Below are 21,670 nucleotides of genomic sequence, written 5' to 3' on the forward strand. Positions count from 1 at the left end.
CCTACCCACACTCAGCACTCAGAACAGCCAGATGCAGAGCCATGTGTGTAGCTCACACCCCCTCCTGCACACCAATCCCTTTCCCCAAGGCCCTTCTGTGCCCAGTCTCCATCCAAGGCCCCACACCTCCTCTATTAATATCATGGAAGAGTGCAGCCCTTTACCACCTACCAAATTGTTGGAGTGCCTCCTCCCCCCTGCATCACAAATTATTGCCGACCTCTGTAATTGGAGCATGAATTATATCCATATCCTCCATAGTACAGAACACAGTACATTTTGGATAGTACTGTAACAATAATAATAAAAGCTCTTATGTTGATAGAACTTTTTCATTATGAAGGATCCCAGTCTTACATAAACTAATGCTATGCCTGAAGGACAAGTGACCAGCAATGTAAGCAGAGGTGTATATGTGCACTCACATGTATGTGTGTTGCATGCAGATGGAGAATACCAGCACAAAATGCCCTGCTAAGCTGAATAAAGACTTAAGCTAAAGTTCTGTCAACAGAAGAGGCCATTTGTCAACAAAACGAGGGAGCGTCCACACTACAACTGCATTCGGCCAAGAATCTAGTGACAAAACACAGGAGTTTGCCAGCAGAGTTGTCGTCACCGTGCAATGCATAGCACCTGTTGTTGACCGATTCTGTCAACAAAAAACAGTATTGACACTTGGGCCGGGGTTGGGGGAGAGGGGACTCTCCATTGACCCAGAGCACTTCCGATTCATGGAGCTGCCCTGTTTGCAGAGCTTCCATTTGGCTGTTCTGTCGATAGAGGGCTGGGCAGTCTGGGCTCTCTCTGTCGACAAAGGAAGCCTGGATTAGGTGTGGATGTGTTCTGTAGACCGAGGTTCTGTCAAGAGACATCTGTCAACAGAACTCTGTAGCGTAGAGACAGCTTTTGAGTAAATTACTCTTGCCACCCAGCATTATCACATAAGTTATCAACTTGGGAAAGATAACTTGCAAAATGTATCTTAATTTGGATATTAAAAAGGTAGCAAAAGACCAGTAAGGTTCTAACTTAAATCTACATCTACATGCACATGAACAATTAAGGGATCATATTTCCTGTATATAGGCACAGCTTCTGTACAGCTGCATAATGTTACAGTTGGGGGTCCATTATGTGTAACATAATGTATTAAAGAGTTGATTTTACAAAGAATTTCCCTTTTTGTATGAATTTCAACAAGGATCACCATCCTTCCATCTTGAGAATCTTAGGTTTCAAACCATAGTGAATATTTTTCAGTATATAATAAATTAATAGCATAGTATACTTTTAGAGAGGAAACAACTGGTGGTGGAGTGTTAACCATGACATAGCTATGTAACTGATCATGAATGAGTCCCACTTAGTAAAATTCTCTTTATAGTCAGTAGAATGAATTCCAAAATCATTTGTGTGGTGCTCTCTGCTTATTGCACACACTCGTACCAAACCTCAGTTGTGAAGGCTTAACACAAACATAAGAACAGCCATACTGGGTCAGACCAAAGTTACATCCAGCCCAGTATCCTGTCTTCTGACAGGGGCCAATGCTAGGTGCCCCAGAGGGAATGAACAGAACAGGTAATTGTCAAGTGATCCATCTTATGTTGCCCATTCTCAGCTTCTGACAAGCAAAGGCTAGGCACACCTTTCCTGCCCATCTTGTCTAATAGCTATTGATGGATATAGCCTCCATGAATGTTTATAGTTCATTTTTGAGCTGTGTTATAGTCTTGGCTTTCACAACAGTGTCTAGCAAGGAATTCCAGGCATTGACTATGCATTGTGAGAAGTACTTTCTTTTGTTTGTTTTAAACCTGCTGCCTGTTAGTTTCATTTGGTGACCCCTAGTTCTTGTGTTATTGAAAGGAGAAAATAACTCTTTATTCGCTTTTTCCACACCATTCATGAGTCCATAGAGCTGTGTCATATTCCCCCTTTAGTTGTCTATTTTTTCAAGATGAAAAGTCCCAGTCTTATTAGTTTCGTCTGATATAGCAGCTGTTTCATACCCCTAATAATTTTTGCTGCCCTCTTCTAAACTTTTTCCAATGCCACAATATCCTTTTTTGAGATGAGGAAACCTTATCTACGTACAGTATTCAGGATGTGGATGTGCCATGGATTTCTATGTAGGCAATAAGATGCATTTGAAAAAATTACTTGAGAATAAGACTGTTCCACTACACACTAGTGTGTGTGTGTGTGTGTGTGCGCGTGCACGCGCGCGCATAATAAAATATTATAAAACTGAGAGGTAGTAATTATATATAAATAATGTAGGTAATTTGTTCTGAATGCTTAACCTAAAAATGCTTATTATCTGGACAGCAAAAACTAATCAAGACAAACAACTTGTTCTCATTCCTTTTTCCCTCCTCTTTAGTATAACCACATTCATTTCCGGGAAACAAAGCAAAACCTTGAAAATACAAGATATAGCTTATTTTTTGAACCCAGCAATGTTTTATTTATGGTACAAAATCACATATACGTTTTTAATGTGACACTTTAAATAATTTGCTAAATATGGGAAAAGGAGTGTCACCTGTTGATATAGGTCAAATAATTGAACATAGGTTTATAAACTTAGTTAATCAACTGCAGTATTTTTCTCCTGTGTCAAGGTTACATTGTGTTCAGTGGTCCACGACGGGCTAATGGCATACAAGGACTGCGATTTATCATTCAATCAGAAAAACCACCACACTATTTAGAAAGCAGGGTGGAAGCTTTCCTAAAAACTATGGAGAAGTGCATTGAAGATATGTCAGAGGAGGCCTTCCAGAAACATATCCAAGCTTTAGCGATTCGTCGTCTAGACAAACCAAAGAAACTGTCTGCAGAGTGTGCTAAATACTGGGGAGAAATAATTTCTCAGCAGTATAACTTTGACAGAGGTAAGAAAAACAGAAAATTGTTAGTCAGATGAAAATGTGAAATTGAGAGCTGAAAGGCTGACATGTACTGTTGCATTCTCTTTTTTCAGAACTCACCATGCACTAATACCATCTGTCTGATATCCTAGTCATTTATTCATCACCTTGAATGTTTTAATGATTAAACTTGGTCCTTCTGCCACACAAGTCTCCTGATTTGAAAGCGCTCCTTCTTTAGCACTGTCTCTTATGGATGGCTCAGTGTTTTTGTAATAATTACATTTTTATAGTGTGGTTATAGAATAGACTTGCGTTCTTTTAAAAGTATCTATATTTAATATTTGCATTTTTAAGACCTTCCTTGTTGTTTTAGACCACACTGCACGCTAAAGGCCACCCACATTTCCCTTCCTCTTATGTATTTTAAAACTCATGCCCTCTTGCTATTTCATGCATAAAAAATCCATAATTATAACAAATGTGAATAAAATCATCTACATAATCAGCATTTTATGAATTTATTTCACTTTTTTTTTTTTTTTTTTTGAAGAGGAAGTTCAGAAATAGATATGCCTGTTTGGAAACTAAATACTATTCTGTTCTAGCAGTACTTTTTTTTTTTTTTTTTAAAGTGTATGCTGTTTTCTGGTCCTTTAGAGCACAGTCAATCAATCAGAGTGATTTTTGTGTAATTTTTTCAAGCTTCCACTGCTTTTCATCGACTCAAATAGTATCTTGTAAGTTAAGAATTAAAAGCATATCATCTGCTGTCAATTGCACTGTCTAAATCAAAGAAAAGATCTTTGAACAAATACCATGATAACAACAAGCTGTTATTTGCAGATTTATTTTAATTAAAACTTGTTGTTTAGATAACATTGAAGTGGCATATCTAAAGACCCTGACCAAGGATGATATTATACAGTTCTATAAGGTAAGTTGGTTGTATATTCAGAACTTTATCAGTTAGAAACATAGGCACTAAAAGAAAATATTATTTGTGTGAATTGCGTTTGGTACATTTATGCCTATCTTACAAAGGTAACATGATTGAAACAGATGGCTTAATATTACATTTCAGCTCCTGATGATTTTAGTGGGAATTTGCAGACACAATGGGAGTATGGCTCCCCTCCCTCAGTGATTTGCATGAACTCTCTCACGTACTGCAACTCAAGTTGGCACGATACCTATAATAACATTATAGATATCCAATCTTAGAGATTATAAACATCTTTTTGTGTTGCAGATAGGTTGAACTTCATTGTTTGTCTTTGCAATATATTTTAAATACAATGATGTTTCACATTTCAAAAATATTTGTGTAGTTTTATTACTTACAGATCAGCTGACAGTGTAAGGAGTACTTTGAAAAACATGATCAATAGCAACAAATCTATTGATATATTTGTGGTTCTCTTATCTTCATTACTACTAATGACAGTTAGGGAGCTCATTTGTTCCTGCTTTTTTTCTACCTGAAACTATAATGGAGACACTGGAAATTCATGCTGTAGAAAATCTTCACTATCCTATAAATGTTACTATTCTCCACAGGAAAATGCAGTTTTGCCATTTTTTTGTTATTCTGCCAAGGATACAGAAATCTTGTAAGAATTGTCATCAGACTTCCCTGACCCACAGCACAGATAGAAGATTTCTAAGCAACAGAGCATGGGGCAAATCCAGCCCACCAAACCACTAGATCTGGCCTGCCACTATCACATGAAGCATTGGGAGCTTCAGGCAGGTTCCTGGCCTGCCACGCCCCAGCATGCTGCTCAAAGCATCTGGCTGCAGGGGCCATATTCTCCAGGTGTGCCACATGCCCTGGTGAGAAGGGTTTCACCCACTGTCCCTGCCCCAAGCACAATCTTGCACCTGTCATTGTCTGGAAACCAGCCAATGGGAGCTGCCTGGGCCATACATGGGACGCAACAGGCTGGGAGTCTGCCTGAGGGTCCTCTTGGGCTGCTGGCCAGCGGTCGCCTAAGGTAAGCGTTTTCCAGCCAGAGCCTGCACTTGGCACCCTCCCCTGAGCCTCTGTGCCCCAGCCCTCTGCCTCTTGCCATTTCCCTGCCCCAGTCACAACCCAAACACTCTGCACTCCTGCGTCTGCATCCCAATCCCCTGCCCCAGGTCACAAGTCTCTCCTGCCCTAGGTCACAACTCAAGCCTTCTGCATCCCTTCTGCACCTCACCCTGGGTTACAATCCCCTCCCAGACTCTGCATTCCCTCCAACATCTCTTCTCTGAGTCAGTTCTCTCCTGCACCCATACCATGCCCCACATCACAACCCCATCCCGGACCCTGCTCCAGGTCCAGATCCTCTCAGAATCCTTATACCACCTGCTGGACTCTGCACCCTATCCCAAGTCACAATCCGTTCCTTCACCCAAACTCCCTACAAGATCCATGCCCCCTCCCACATTCAACTCTCCTACCCTGAGCTTCCTTCTGCACCCAACCTCCATCCTGGAGCCTGCACCTCCTCCATTACTGTTATGGAAGAGTGCAGCCCTTGACCACTTTACAAATTCTTGGAGTGGCCCCCCATCAGAAATTATCACTCACCTGTGTGCTAGCGAATTAGCTATGGCTACTCTGAAACTGGAATTAGCATGGCCAACTTCCCAGTCAGCACCGTGCAAGCATATCTTCCCTCGCTATGGGCCATATACCCTGTGTTCCAAAAACACTGTGTATAAAATAGTAACCTTTCCATGGGGATTGAATCCCAATTTCAGCAGAATATTCTAAATACCTCTGGTTCTCCAGTGGCCCTGGTTATGTAGAAAAATCTTCTGTTAGCTACAGTTCCCTTTTGTGGAAATAAGAAGCTAGTGCCATGCCCATTTAATTCTTTGGCTCTGGTGAGACTGCTGACCAGGTTGCCATTTGTGACATGGACCCTTTTTCGCTAGCAGGCAATTTAATTAGATAAATACTTCTGAGTAGCTATCGGATAGCAATGGCTTTCAGTGAATGTAGACCTACACCGTATTCAATCAGGGATAATTGTAGTTCCCAATAAAATAATTTTATTCCAAAATAATTTATTCAGTGCAGAGACTCCTGGAATATGATTTGGACCTTAAATGACTTGTGGGGCACACACAAAAAACAAACTCAAAATCTAACACATTCAGCACAGGTGAAAAAATCAATTACTTTCCTGTAACAAGGCAGAGGTATGCTTTTTCAGTAGATGTGTAAAGGGTAATTATGGAGAACTCATGAAAGTAGAAAATAGTGAAGACTTATTCAGAGCATCTAAAATGATATGAGAATTCCATGACGTGTGTTTGAAGTATATGTTCTTTCATCGCCATCAGCAGCTTAAATGTTACCTGTTCATGCAGCAAATACATTTTATCAGTTGAATTTGTTTTCATCTTGAATAGTGTGGTGTTGGTTGATTCTCCGTATGCTTGCAAAGATTTCCCGTTCTGTACTACTTAATTTTGCTACAGACTCTTAGGAGAGCTAGATAAACTGTAAGGCTTGCGTGTTGTCAGTTTCCCATTATAATTTCACTAATGTTGTTAGCCTTTTATTGATAGGCTGATTCAAATAACAAATTATTTATCAAGTTATTTTCCTTTAATGACTTACCTAGCCTATATAGTCATTACATCAGTTAATTAGCAATATGAAGACAGGTGAGGTAATATCTTTTAATGTGTCAACTTGTGCTGATAAGAAACAAGTTTCCAAACCACATAGAACCTTGCTTCAGATCTGGGAAAGGAACTCCCAGCCTCGTAGTAAAATGAAAAGTGGAACAGAGTGCTAAGCTTAATAGTTAGCATATGTTGTCAGTGGCACATCAATAACCTGGACAGTCATAGGACAAAATGAGGGGGTTAGCAATTTACAGATTGTTGTAATAAGCCAGAACTACAGTGTCCATGGTTTTTAGTTTATAGGACAGTAATGAATTTAAGCTCCCAGAATAATTTTTTGAAAGTCTCTTGTGCAGGTTTCCTTTGAGGATGAGGACTAATAGGTCAGGTACAGAGTGATCACTCTGCAAAAAAGGTTCACCCACAGGTGAACACAGTGTGTTTTGGCTTTTATCCTTTTCCTTTGTGAGTTCATTCAAGAGCGTAGTAGTTATCTGGTTCTTCCCACTAAGTTATTGTTAGAGCATTTAATACACTGGTTGATATACACTACATGTTGTGATAAGTATATGTAAGCTTCCTGGATTTTGTGGGAGGTGTTGGCTGTTGTAAGTGGTAGAGAGATGTATTCATGTTTCGTATGTGTTGTTCTAGCAGGGTCTGATGCTGCTTTAAGTTGGCGTGTTCTGGTCTGTGGGGAGCTTCGGATGCTACACTTGGAGAAATTGGGGCAGTTATCTGAAGACCAGAAGAGGGGTTTGGGAAAGGTTTTTTTAGGATAGGGTCCACATTGAGTATGAACTGTAATTGTTTGAAACCTCATATGGGCTCCATTGTGGAGTAGTAGGTGACAGCTAGAATTGTGTGGTCAGAGAAGGTTTTTATTTCTATATTGAAACAGGTTCTGTCATGGTATTTGGGTGCCTGTTCCATTTCTCTGGTGGAGTGTCCTTGTTTGGTCAAGGTAGGTTTAAGCGAGTTCAAATGACTATTCTGTGGTATGAGTGCCTCGCTGTAGGTAACAGATTTCTTAAGCTGTGTCTGTTCTATGGATAGTGTTGTACTCCTGCAGCTGCGCCTCTTCAAGGTCTCCTGTGTACTCACTCTGTGCTACTGGGAAAGAGATCTTCTGCCAGCATAATTAAACCACCCCCAGCAAGTGACATGGCAGTAGCTATATCGGCAGTAGAGTGTCTCCTAGGACAAGAAACAGTAGCCTGAAATTGCAGCAAGGGAGGTTTAAATTGGACATTAGGAAAAATTTTCTAACTGTAAGTGTGGTTATGTACTGGAATAAATTGCCTAGGGTAGCTGTAGAATCTCTGTCATTGGAGATATTTAAGAACAGGTTAGATAAATACCTAACAGGGATGACGTAGAGGGTGCTTAGTCCTGTAGCATTACTCGCAGTGGCACTTTAGTCAGTGAAACTTACGTTGGTCAAGGTGTGTTTTTCACACCCTACACAACAAAAGTTTTGCTAACAAAAGTGCTAAGGTAGACAAAACCTTTGTGTGTTTAGGATCTGTGAAGGTAGGTGTGGTTATCCATGGGTCTCTCATATATGGTTGTCTGTAGGGTTTCATTGTTGAAACCAATTGTGATGTCCAGGAAGTTGAGGCCTGTCTGGGAGTGTTCTAGAGAGAGGCTCGTGGACAGGTGGTGGTTGAATGGTCTCCGAGAATGTGTTAACTAGTTACGTGGAACAATCTGTTTTTTCTTGCATTTTGCTGTGGCAGCTAGGTGTTCCTTTTGCAGAACTGACAGAGAACTCTGTGGCTGTGTCTACACTTGCATTCCTCTTTCAAAAGAGGCAAGCAAAAGAGGGAAATCGAAAATGCAAGTGAGGTGCAGATTTACATATCTGGCACCTCATTTGCCTTTTCTTTCGAAAGAAGAGAAAGCTGTGTAGGCACAGCTCTTTCAAAAGTAAACCCCATCTTTGAAATAACCCTTACTCCCTTATTTTATGGGAAGAAGAGTTCTTTTGAAGATGAGGCTTACTTTCGAAGGAGCTGCATCTACACTGCTTTTTCTTATTTCAAAAGAAGAAAATTTCAATCAGGTGCCAAATATGTAAATCTGCACTTCATTTGCAGTTTTGATTTCCCTCATTTGCTTGCCTCTTTCGAAAGAGGAAGGTAAGTGTAGACACAGCCTGTGTGGCTTCAGAGCTGGTCTCTCTTGTCAACAGAAGTTTGTCCAGTAAAAGATATTACCTCATCCACCTCCATCTCTCTAGTCTACACAAACACCGCTGCAACTACGCTGCATACATAAATTAAACACATGGAAAAACTTTATTTACAAAGCAAATATATCACAAGCCATCTGATCAATATAAAGACAAACATACAAGTTATCCTCTGCAGTATGGAATATGGATGAATATATTTGCAGAAAAAGTTTACAAGAAACTTGTATTTCCTTTGGAAGATAAGAATTTATAATAAATAAATTGCATTATAAAGTTTTATTGCTTTCTAGTCTGTGTTTATAGGTATTTACTGTACATTATGCACTAGGTTTCAAAAGATTTGTCACTAATATTTTTGTACATTAAATGTTGATGCAAGTATGTCATAATTAAGTGACCTGGTTACATAGTTCAGGAGTATGAATGCAAATAAGTCAAACACTTTCTTCATCTTCCCAATCCATCTAGTGTAGTTAATACATTTTTTTCATGGGAAAGAAGCCATTGATATTCCTTGAAGTGCATCTTCAGGACACTTTTTCATAGTATATATTAATACATTGTTATATATTTTAATTTTTATATTAGCTATGTATTCACAGTTCTGATATATAATTTTCTGGGATTTTCCCCCACCATCATCTGTCATATGACCAATCTAGTCTGTCTCACTAATTTAAATTTCTTTTTAGTCAATATACACTTTTTGTCTGTTCTATATTATCTTCTGTAGCCTGTGAATTACTTTCTCAGTCAACCATTTGATTAGTTAAACTCATAGTAATGGCCTCTGTTCCACAACCAGTTACAGTCCCTGATGTTGGGGTACGTTCCTTCTCTATCAGTCATATTCAAAAGAAACTTTGCTGTTAACTGGCTAGGCTCTTTACTGAGATAAATAAATGGTAAACACAGCTGATTTGGATCATGTGCATTGTAGCAGAATAGGAAGGAACCACTGTGGCTAAGGTTGTATAACCACCTTCATTTTACTGGTACAACTAGAGGGTAAAACTTATTTTCCAGTTTTCAGTCACTCATATTTTCTTTTTCACTATTTGAACTGAAATTTTCCAGATTTGCTCTCAGATTAGGAGATGAGGGGATTTTTGTTTTGTTTTTAAAGGTCTTAAGCAAAACCATTTTAGTCATTTTTGAGTAAGATTATGAGGTTTTATTTATTTATTTATTTATTTAGCCTTTTGTTAGAGACATATTTTATCTGGTAAAACACACACACTCCTTTGTCTGTATAAGTGAGACAAAATAACATTATTGTTTATGCAGTGTAGCCACAAACTTGTTTATGTAGACACTTTCCTCATAAGGCTGTTTAAACAGTGTTTCAAGGTTAGGCTTTTGCAAATATTACCATCCATCCGAAGCGCTCTCATTCCTTGCTGACAAAACAGAAGGGAAGCCATAGCATTTGGCCTGGGAAGATCATGCTAGAAGCAAGCAGCAGTATGAGCATTAAAAATTAGGAGAAACAGCAAGAACAAAGGGGCAGGTACAGTTGATATGCAGGGGCATCTGTCAGATTGTTTTGCTTGACTTTAGTTTTTGTATATCCATTTCACTGCCTAAAATATCTCTTATTTCACTTACTATTAACTAAAGCAGTATTTTATCTTGTTTAAAAGTCTGTCACTGTCTAAGTGATACAGTGGAAATGAATATATGTACTTGTTTGATCCTTTTGCATTGTAGAATAAGGAGATTCCTGTTAAAAATCAAAGGCCACAAAAAAAAAAAGTGAAAAAGAAATTTCTTTAACAGATGGCTAATAAGTGATAACCTTTGTGGTTTTTCCAGGATACCAGTATTCTTGGAATACTACTCCATCCAGTTGGAGTAAATTTCTTTCTATCCATTTTAATGTTGGTACTAATGTAGATTGTATGATTATCCAGTTGTCCAGGGATGCAGGAGGTGACACTAGAAATAGTTTACATAGGAAAGCTTCCACAACTGACTTTGACATTTGTGCTCAGAGTTGATGTGCATCCCAAGGCTGCAATTACAGCCCCGTAGAAACTCTGTGGGGCCAAAGATCTAGTGTGTAATCCTGACCCCATAGAAGTCAATGGCCAAATTCCCATTGATTTCCACAGAGCTAGCATTTCGCCTTTACTTCCTCTTCTGAACTTCACAAGATGAGTCTCACAGGCAGCTTAGTTCTGAGGTGATTAAGAGCTGGAAAGGGTTGGAACTTCGGTTAAATTTCCAGTGACATGCCTAACATGCAGTTCAAAGAATCAAAATGTGACTGTAAAATTAAATACACATTAAATTAAATTGCACGTTGAATGGCTGTCATCCTCTATCGCATGTAGACAACATACGGCCCCCTCTCTGGATAGCAGCTAGATGTCACTTAGATTATGCTGTGGAATAACTGACCTTGCTGCTTTCTGCAGGAGATGTTGGCAGTAGATGCTCCCAGGAGACACAAGGTATCCGTACATGTCCTTGCAAGGGAAATGGATTCCTGTAAGTATTGTATTGCATAGTTTTTAATATAATCCTGTTCAAGTCAAATACAGCAGTTTGTTGTGCAAGTACAAGTTCAGTGTACTATGAAACCAAATTCATTAATCTAGAAATGAAGATTTATGGCTTCTTGGTGGAAGGTATTTTTCATCCAGTTATTTTCCACAGGGATATTTATAATTTTGAAGGAAGTCCTGATTGTTGTGAGTTTTCCACCACAATAAAGATGATGAACCTGCTCTTTCTTCACCCATTCTGACATGTCTCCTTGTGTCACAGTGACATGTTTTGAAACGTGCAACTTCTTAATAACAGGGCATTAAAAAGCCTGCAAACCCCTTGTTTTTTACTGTGTCCATCTAGAAATGTACTAGACAGTTCCAGTCATCAGCAAAATGTCAGTCTGTTATTGCATTTTTGAGGGAGAAAAATGTATACCTCCAATTGGTAGTAAGTTGTCATTTATTATTACCTATCCTGTTCCACTCCAGGATGAAAATGTAAAATATGAAAAATGTTTTCACTGTGTCTCCATGATCGGTGAAAAAATTTCCATGGCATTTTGTGCAAAATCACTGGCCAATTTTGCATAAGGTTTTGGGAAACTAAAGGCCTGAGATAACTTTCCCATCTCTAACTTCCTTGACTGACTGATCTCCATTAAGTTCTTTTAGCTGTTAATAAAATGCATGAATAGGAAAAATGTCACTATGTTTTTAAAATGTAGAAATGAAATTAGTGTGGTCTGCCATCTTTTTCTGAGGGAGTGATAGGTGCAGGATGTGTAAGGTAGCCTCGAGAAGAGAAACACAGATGTGTGATTAGTGTAACTTACTGCAAGATATTATCTTTGCTTTACACAAATCCAGTCGATGTATGTATCTGTCAGTTAAATTCTGATTCTTCTACAACGGGTGGGGAACCTTTTTCAGGTCAGGGCCACTGACCTGTAGACAAATCAGTTGAGGGCCACAGAAGTGAGAAGTAAAACAACAAAAACACCTCACTGAGATGGTCCCTGACAGTATGGGGGTCAGGGCTGTGAGGGAGGGTGCAGGAGTGGGCTGGGGTTGGGTGATCTGGGTTGGAGGGGTGCAGGAGTGGGTGGGGGGATCTGGGCAAGAGGGAGGTGTGGGGGGAAGGAGGGTTTGGAGTGTGGGGGTCTGTAAAAGAGGGAGCAGAAGCACGGTGTGTGGGTGGGGAGTCTGGGCGGGAGGGGGTGAAGGGTTTGGGGTGTTTGGGTCTGGGAAGAAGAGTTCAGGAAGGGCCTGGGAGGGAGGATGCAGGAATGGGGTTGGAGTGGGGGTCTGGATGGGAGGGGCACAGGAGCAGTTGAGGGGCAGGGGGGTCAAGGCAATGTGGTTGCAGAAGCCCCAAATGTACATGGCTCTGCACTGTCTTGCGCCTGCTTCTAGGCACCACGCTCTAATGCTCTGATTGGCCAAGATTCTGGACAATCAGAGCAGTGATAGGAAGCCTCTGGGTAGACTTCCGAGGTTGCTGCTGCTGCTCCCTCTCCCCTTCTCCTGGTTGGGGGAACAGCAGTGAGCAGCAATGGAGCCCGGAGCTGCTTCTTGCTCCCCTAGCACCCAGCAGAGCCTGCAGTCTCAGTCCAGACTGTGGCTTGCTTGATCCAGCCCATGAGGCTTGGGATTCAGCACCCCCCGCATCCTGTCCCTGGCTGAATTCTGTGGAGCAGAGCCCAGAGCTTCAGGGTCTGGATCCTGGCCAGGGTTCCCCACCCCTGGTCTAGAAAGCAATTAGAAGTGGCATTGACTGTTCACAAAGTCTTCTATTTAAAACCCTCTAAGCTGTTTATTGATTGGGGTTATTTAGCCATATAAATTAGATGGTGGGTTCTGCAAAGTATAAGTAGAATGAGTTATCAAAGCCACACTAACCCTAATACCAGTTCTGAAGTTGAAACTTGGATTAGTTTGTTGCATTTCTAAAGACAGCAGTGAAATACAACGGCAAATGCTACTGGAGGGTATTTTAAAACTAACAAACTATACTTCTAGCTATCTGTTTAACTTTCAACAAGTGGTTTCTTTTAGAAGATATTTTTGAAGCTGCTGTCTTTCATTTTGTTTAATAGGTCCTGTTGTTGGAGAATTTCCAAGCCAAAATGATGTAAATCTGGCACCAGCACCTCCCTTGCCACAGGTACAAACAAACTGGGAACTAAAAGTAATTTGTAATAGAGTAGATAGAAATGGGCATTGACCTGGTGGTACAGGCTTTTTGAAATCCTGACTATAGCATTATTATTACAAATTGAGGCTCGGGCTTACAGCGGTCTCTGGGCTTCTACTTGTTTTCAAACAAGTTGCCTACTTCTGTGTGCAGATTTTTATTGTGTGTTTTGTAACAGAAAAGAAACTTCTGCTTTATGGTGGGCTGTCTAGTTGCCTTTCTCCCTAAGAATCCATTGGAAGCCGTAGATGGCAGTAGGTTACTGAGCACCTAAACTGTGGAATAATGTCTTAAACGTGTAATCTGTAAACTCTGATTAGATTCAAAGCTTTAAAGCTATTTCAAAATGTTGTGCTTGTACTGGTTGAACGGCTCTTCTCTGGCACTCTCTTGCAGTCAACATCCGTAATCTGGCCTGATTTTTAGTTAGCCAGATGGCCACTTATTGTAGGGGTGGCTAAGTTTCCCATGGGCCCATCAGTCCTGACTGTGTTCTGAGCTGTTACAGTAAACTCTGTGTTGTCCAGTGTTCGTTCAGATGGAACTCTCAGATAACTTGCAGCACCCCCTGCTGGCTCTTTCCCTGGGTTCTCCTGGCCAGGGCTGCCCCCAGGTCTCCAGGGCGGGAGTTGCCAGCTCTGAACAATAGGGCTGCCAGGGTTCCCCGGCCCAGCCTGGTCCCTGAGGCTGGAGCTGCTGGTGCAGCTACCACCCACTGCTGGCTCCCAGGATTAATTTATCTGGGTCCCCCGGGCTCGAGCTGCCAGCTTTCAGCCCTGGGGTTGCCAGGGTTCCTCAGCCCTAACAGTGCTCCGCTCCATGGCCCCAGACAGCTCCCCGGCCCCAGAGCTCCACACCCTGGCTAGCTCCCCGGCCCAGGGGGCTGCCAGTGGATTGCCATTCCCTGGCGGAGTTCCTCCGGCCCTAGGGCTGCCAGAGTTCCCCTGGCCCTGGCTGGCTCCCCATGGCTGGTGGTGGTGGCAGGGTAGCTGGCTGTGGGGCTGGTGAGGTCTCTGCCACCTGGCCATGGCTCCAGGGGCTGTGGCTCCTGCCAGGGCTCTGCACTCCAGCCTGCTCCTGGCCTCAGGCTGGTGAGGTCCCCCACCCTCTCCTTGAGGACGTGCCACTGCTTTCTGTTATCCAGCATATTTGACCATCCAGCAACATGCTGGTCCCAGAGTTGCTGGATACGAAAGAGTTTACTTATTTAGTCCTAATTTTCCCCTAAATGTCTTCTAAGAGCCCAGTAAGCCGTCAAAGTGTTGGTAATGCTGCTGGACAATACTGACTTCCTGTGGTCCCATAAATCCTCTCATTCAGCATCAATAAGGTCCCAAGAGTGCCAGATTAGAGAGATTCAACCTGTGACTAGTAATGCTGATACTTTTTGAAGAATTGATGATATTTCAGGGAAAAGAGAGCACGTAATAGGATTTGTGTGTATGTGGATAGAGCAATTAAGTGATAAAATCTGAAAGTGAGAAATTTCTTGTGGTTTATCTGATACTGAGCAAAGGTGATTGTTTTTGGGTTTTTTTCCAAATACTCTTCTCTGCAGCCTGATGTGATTCAAAATATGACAGAGTTCAAACGCAGTCTACCACTCTTTCCACTGGTGAAACCACATATCAATGTCATGGCTTCAAAACTGTGAAGAATCCCCCAGGAGAAAGAAGTGCAAAGGGATCGGTTTTCTTGTGACTTCAAGGGTTTTCAGGATAAATAATCCTGTCCATTGTGAGAGTCTCTGCTTTGCTCTTGGTTCAGTCGGCATTAATGGTGTGATAAGGATACAGAGAATTAGAAAATTAGTTGTAGTCATGTGTCATTGATATTACAAAAGAATTGTTGAAAACCAAAACCAACCAGAATATTAAAGGCACTTGTAGATGCTGTATATTTTTAAACAGTATATCCCTTAACATTTTCATTTTGATAACTGAATATGAAGAAGCTTCCAGAACAAACTGATACTTCTTAAAATGCAAAAGGCCCTTAACATAGCTCTAATAATCTTCTTTATTTCAGGAAAAAAAAAAAGTATTAAGCCTTGGAAGGGAAGAGTAGCAAAACTTTTCGTAAAAAGGAGGCTTTGACATTTTTGAAGGACAAAGTGTTGAATGATACACTTTTTATTAATTGTTCCTCAGTGCAACTATTTTGTTTTCTATTTAAGTACAGCAGTGGAAAAGAGGCCATTTTGCAAAAAAAAAATAAACAAACAAAGGGATTGTATTTAGCAGAGTAAGAGTAACTAAATATATTGGCATGGTTTTAATCTTTATATACAAATTTGGGGATATTTTATATTCAAACTGGTAAAATGCTGGAAACACTTAGGTAGCTCATCTTATTTTTATGAGTATCTGTCTCTTGATTTGTTAATACCTCAGTCAATTTCTCAGGGTTGCTCTGAGTTGTTTACTTCAGGTTCAATAATAAAAATTGTTTTAATTAACATCCTGTTTGTTTCCAGTTGTTTATAAAGTAGATGAGGTCTGCAAAGGTTTTTGCTCAGTCTCTTGTTATATTAGGCCTCAATCGAGCAAAACACTCAACTATATGTAAGCATGTGCATAAGTGCTTTGCTAGATCAGAGTCTTAATTTTTGATGTAAGTACAGCTACCAACAAGTTTGGCCCCATGAATGCAGCAGTTGAGTTTCCCGTAAGGGCTGCATGGCTTAGGTGCTCAGTCTTCACACTCCTTTTTCTGTCCTTCAGAAATTCAAAGTAAAACAGCAGCACAGCACACTAGTTAGTTCAGGTTATATCACAAAATCAGCATAGAAACACAGTAGCCATGTGTACGATTAATAATTTTAATTTGTAAAAAAAAAAAAAAAAACCAGAATAGTATATAATGAATGTAATCCTTCACACTTTACTGATCCTAGTGACTTCAAGAGTGGTTCTGCCTTAGTAAAGAGTGCAGGATTAAACCATCACGTGCAAAAGGATTTTTTGGAAGTTATTTTTAGTCTTAAAATATTTTGTTACATTACTAAACTATCTTTTTGAAGATGTATGATTTACTGTACATGTTTAGGCCAACAGGGCGTGCTAAAAATTGAAAATGTAAGGACCTGATCATGTGAATGCTTATCAGGAATCGTACTTAATACCAAAAATACCATTGACATCTTTGAGACTTTGCCCACCAATAACAGAATCTGAATCTATGGCTGTGTCTACTGGCCATGCAAGTGGCCGTTTCGAAGTTTTGGGATAGTGTAGATGTAGCCTATGTGTAGCATTACTCACATGAGTAGTCCCATTAGCCCATTTAGGCTAATAGGACTGCGCACATGAATAAAGCACAATATTGTCTTCAGTGGGATTCCTGAATGATTAACATTACGTGCATGTTTAAGTGTTTGCAGACTTAGGACCTGAGTTTGTTTTCCAGTGAATGCTATCATCATAAATACTGTTGAAAGATGTACAGAATAAACTGTTTACAAAGAAGAGTTTTGAAAATACTCTCTTTCCATGAGAGGTTACCTGTTGTCAGTGAAGGCCAATAGCATTTTTCTGAAACCTGAAGGAAAACATAAACACACTATGGCTACATCTACGCTGCCCTTCACTTTTGGAAAGGGCATGTAAATACAGCGGATCCAAAATGCTAATGAGGCACTGATATGACTATGCAGCACCTCATTTGCATAATTACAGCCACTTGCTATGTCAAAAGTGCCGCTCTCGAAATGCAAAATACCACATACACAGGGTTCCTTCAAAAGGAAGCCCCACTTTAAAAAGCACCCTTCTTCCTAATTCATTTTAGGCAGAAGGGCGCTTTTGAAAGTGGGTCTTCATTTCAGGGGAACCCTGTGTACATGGCTCTTTTGCATTTCAAAAGTGGCACTTTTGACATGGTAAGTGGCTGGTGTTATGCAAATGAGATGCTGAATATTCATATATGTGCCTTATTAGCATTTTAGATCCAATGCATTTACATACACTTTCCAAAAGGGAGGGGCAGTGTAGACACAGCCTATGGGGAAAAAATGACATGCTGCTATTTTTTTACTCTTTAACATATTCTTCATGAATGTTTCACACATTATGGCTTTCTTTACCCATAATGCATTTCTTATAATTTCCTTTTTGTTAAGATTATTTTTATTATAGGTTTTAAATGAATTTTGACTGCACACTTACAAATTATATATTTTGGGATTTAGTATTTAACTGTAGCACTCTTACGGTGAAGAAAAATGAAACTGTCTATTTTGTATAAAATATAATTAAAGTGATATGAACTCAAATTTTAATAATTTATATATAAAAACACACATCTATAAATAAAAATTGGAGTGATGTTATTTTTAATGCAGTACCACAAATCAGTTTTTCCAGAAAAGAACATCTAGTATTCAAGTTCTGGAGTGGAAGAGGAAACTCATGTAGTCTGCCAGCAACTTTTAATTGCTTTTAAGTGTTCTCCAGCATTTTACAGTTTCTGAGTTTGATATAGCAGTACAGTTTGATAACTCAGGCATATAAATGGATTCATTTGAGTGGATCCAAAGCTGCAGTGTCTACAAGCAATAACAGACTACCTAGAATACACTGTAATTCAGTTCAGTGCTTGTTAAATTAAGTTTATGTAATAAACCGTAAATAATTAGATTACAGTAATTTTTTCAAGTGCTGTTTTGAGAACTTGGTATCGAATGGGGTGCATGTGACAGCCAGTATGACAGAGTGCTAGTTACCCTGTTTACAATAAACTATCTGACTTAATCTTTGGAGTTCTTTCTTTGTTTTATTTTTATTTGTTCTGGTTTGGTAACGTTATATCTATCTGCTGAAGTGTTGGTTTTTCTCTAGCCTTGATCATGCAGTGCTGCTGTCTGAACTGGTTGGACTGGCTGCGATTGCTTTGTAGTGCTTCCAGTTCATTTCAGCTAGGCAAGTGCCAGAGAGCAGTGTTACATAAATGGCTTCCTTACATGAAGATTAGAAGATTTTCTAATACGCAGAATTCGTATATAACTGGATGTCTTTCTCTTTTTAAGAAAAAGTAATTATATGGATACAGAGAGGAAGCTGTGTTAGTGTGTATTTTCACAAAACTAAACTCCTCCATTCACCCCCCCCCCAGTTGACTTGTCAGTTTTCATTTCTTGTTTTTTTTGTTTTTGTTTTCTGTCTCTCTGTTGTGCCAGTTCATTTTCAGCACTATCTCCAGATCTGGAGAAGTGAGTCTGCCCCACGAAAGCTCAAAACCAAATAAATTATTTTGTTAGTCTTAAAAGTGCTACATGACTACTATTTTGTTCTGTAATTATATGGAGGTTTTCTAAAAATTAGCAAATCTTGATATACCTTGGAGGAGCCTATTAGACCTAACCGTCGCTGCAGCTTGATAGTTACACTTCACTAGCTTTTTTGGTTCACTATTGCAGTAATTTTATCTTTTTTTAATGTATAAATTAAAATCATTGGTTCCCAGCACTAGAGATAAGTGAGATAATGCATTGGTGAAGTTACTGCTGGTACTTAAAATTATGTGAGTTCTGAGTGCAGAGACTAAGTGCCAACTATCTCAGTTGCTGCCCCTGCTTGTGGCTGGTTCCAAGAGAAAAGTGTCTTTTAGGTTGCAAGAAGAAACAGTCTGAAGGGTGACAACTGGTGTTTGCAAGAGGGATTGGAAGAACTTGACAGTTTAGAGTAATGTTACACGCTTGCCATTAGTGGGGAGGCACCTTTGACTTTGGAGAAATGAATTCTGAAGACCACTCATTCATCCAAGAGCTACATAGTTTAGTATATTTTCTGTGACAGTAGCCATCACCAGATGTGTAAGAGGGAGGTGCAAAAACTCTTCTAGGAGGCAGAGGTGAAATAATCTGCCTCCAACATTAGGTCTCATCCTTATCTCTTCTAATGACTAGAGACTGGCTTAAGTCCAGAAACACAAGGTTTAATTTTCTCTTCACAAAATGTATGGCTAATTTCAAGTCTGAACATTCTTGATATCCATATAAATGTCCAGTCCTTTTCTGAATCTTAAGTTTGTGGCCTGAAAGACTTCCTGTGGCAATGACATCTACAGTTTCAATGTATGTGTGAAAAAAAATTTCCCTTTATCTCTTTTGAACTTTACCACCTCTCAGTTTCATTAACTATCCCATCATTCTTGTGTTCCGGGACACTTCAGTTCTCCTTCTCTAAACTAGTTTTTAAATTATGGCCCTTCTTATTCATCTCCTTCCTTGAATCTCTTCATATGTGTTTTCCATGCCCTTTTTTTGACTGCAGCATAGTGAGCAGAGGCCTTCGTGGAGCACTCTACAGTAATGGCCAGGTCCATTTTTTTGAGTCAACACATTTAATTTATTATTCATATTAGTTTCAGATTTATTCAGATGTAAATCAAGTTTTGCACATTTTGTGGATCCATCTCCCAGACTACATAGAGTTTTAATATATGAAATATTTTAAATGTATGATTCCAGGAAGCTCAACATATCTACAGGTCATTTCCTATGTTACCATGAAGATGGAAGAGATAAGAAGCTTCAGTATTTCTCCTACCTTTGATATGATTTCAGAAGTGGCCAACCACATGGGCAACAATACTCCAATATACACACAGTTTGAAATTGATAGGTGAAGTATGCACCCAGCTGGCATGAAGCAGAGTATGTAAAATTGAAACAGTCTGAATTGAAAGTCGAGAAATGTCGGTGTTAAACCTGGTGATATCATATTGTTCTAACTCAGGCATCTAAATAAGATTAGTATTTAAAATATTTATGAATTTTTCAATAAAATATTTTCAAACCTGCACAAAGACAGTGTCTTTAGTGAGGACTAAATACACAGCAAGGTTCAGGTTTAAAGATATTAAAAGGAATTTATAAATTCATGGAGGGTCGGTCCATCAATGGCTATTAGCCAGGATAGGTAGGAATGGTGTCCCTTGCCTCTGTTTGTCAGAGACTGGCAATGGATGTCAGGAGAAGGATCACTTTCGTGATTACCTGTTCTGTTCACTCCTTCTGGGGTATCAGGCATTGGTTCTGTCAGAAGACGATACTGGGCTAGATGGACTTTTGGTCTGACCCAGTATGGACATTCTTATTTTCTAATGTTCATTTGACAAGGAAATTTTGGAGCCAGCTAAAACACCAGGACCTTGTAAACATTTCACAGCTGCATAACTCAAAAATGGATCATTGCATGTTGTTGAACCTTTGTAAGTTGCCTTGGATATGAATGAAATTTAGCATGAGATATTTCAACCCAAGTGAATATCGTTTGGTGAAGCTAAAATATGTCCTAATGTATTTCAGCTTTGAAATCATTGTGAGATGTCAAAGTTCTGCAGGTTCCTTTTGTCTTCACAAAAATATGTTGCCAGCTCACACCAATGTTCTCAGCCTTTTGTGTTACTGAAGGAAATTTTCTTCAGAATGCACATATCATTGCACTCAATTGTGCAGTATGTAAATGTGGTCATTGTGATCTTCACATCATTCTCTTGTCTTTATTATTCACTGATGTATATCTGTTAAGGCTCAAGTTTCAAAAATCTGAAAACTCAATGCCACAACTTGTATATTTGATTAATAATAAATTTCCTTATGTAAATGGGAGAAAAACTTTACCCTGATAGGACTGCAGCATAGAAACAGCATTAGGCATTCATATGGGAATTTAAAAGAGAGAAAGCCGTGCTAGTCTATATACTATCAAAACAAAAAAGCAGTCCAGTAGCACATTAAAGACTAACAAAATAATTTATTAGGTGAGCTTTCGTGGGACCAGTTGGTGGATCAGGTGAGCTTTTGTGGGACTGATTTCTGGATCAGGAGTGTTCTTATGTCTGTTTTGTGCCCATTAACTCTTTGTCTAAGAGTTTGAAGTCTGTCCCATTTACAAAGCATTTGGGCATTGTTGGCACATGATGGCATATATGATGTTAGTGGAGGAACATGAGAATGTGCCCATGATTCTGTGAATAACCTGGTTAGGTCCAGTGATGGTATCTCCAGAATAGATACGTGGACAAAGCTGGCAGCGGGCTTTGTTGCAAGGAAAAGTCCCAGAACTGGGGTTCCTGCGGTACAGACTGTGGTTGTGGGTGAGAATCCTCATAAGGTTGGGAGGTTGTCTGTAGGAGAGAGCAGGCCTGTCACCTAGGGCCTTCTGGAGTGTGGCATCCTGATTGATGATCCTGTGCCAACAATGCCCAGATGCTTTGTATATTGGGCAGACTTCAAACTCTCTTAGACAAAGAGTTAATGGGCACAAAACAG

At 39.8% G+C, this 21,670-nt stretch overlaps 1 protein-coding gene across 4 annotated transcripts in view; it reads left to right on the forward strand.

Moving 5' to 3' along the window:
• The window catches only part of IDE (insulin degrading enzyme), a 116,490-nt gene extending 101,160 nt beyond the window's left edge, over positions 1-15,330 (forward strand). For all 4 annotated transcript variants that reach the window (XM_075000397.1, XM_075000396.1, XM_075000395.1 and 1 more), the window contains exons 21-25: positions 2,631-2,903; positions 3,755-3,816; positions 11,127-11,199; positions 13,298-13,365; positions 14,954-15,330. In XM_075000397.1, the coding sequence (XP_074856498.1) occupies positions 2,631-2,903; positions 3,755-3,816; positions 11,127-11,199; positions 13,298-13,365; positions 14,954-15,049 (572 nt within the window). In that variant the 3' untranslated portion in view covers positions 15,050-15,330. The remainder of the gene's footprint in view (positions 1-2,630; positions 2,904-3,754; positions 3,817-11,126; positions 11,200-13,297; positions 13,366-14,953) is intronic.
• Positions 15,331-21,670: the final 6,340 nt, after the last annotated feature.

Source organism: Carettochelys insculpta, chromosome 7 (genome assembly GCF_033958435.1).
Source record: "Carettochelys insculpta isolate YL-2023 chromosome 7, ASM3395843v1, whole genome shotgun sequence".
Lineage (NCBI taxonomy): Eukaryota > Metazoa > Chordata > Testudines > Carettochelyidae > Carettochelys > Carettochelys insculpta.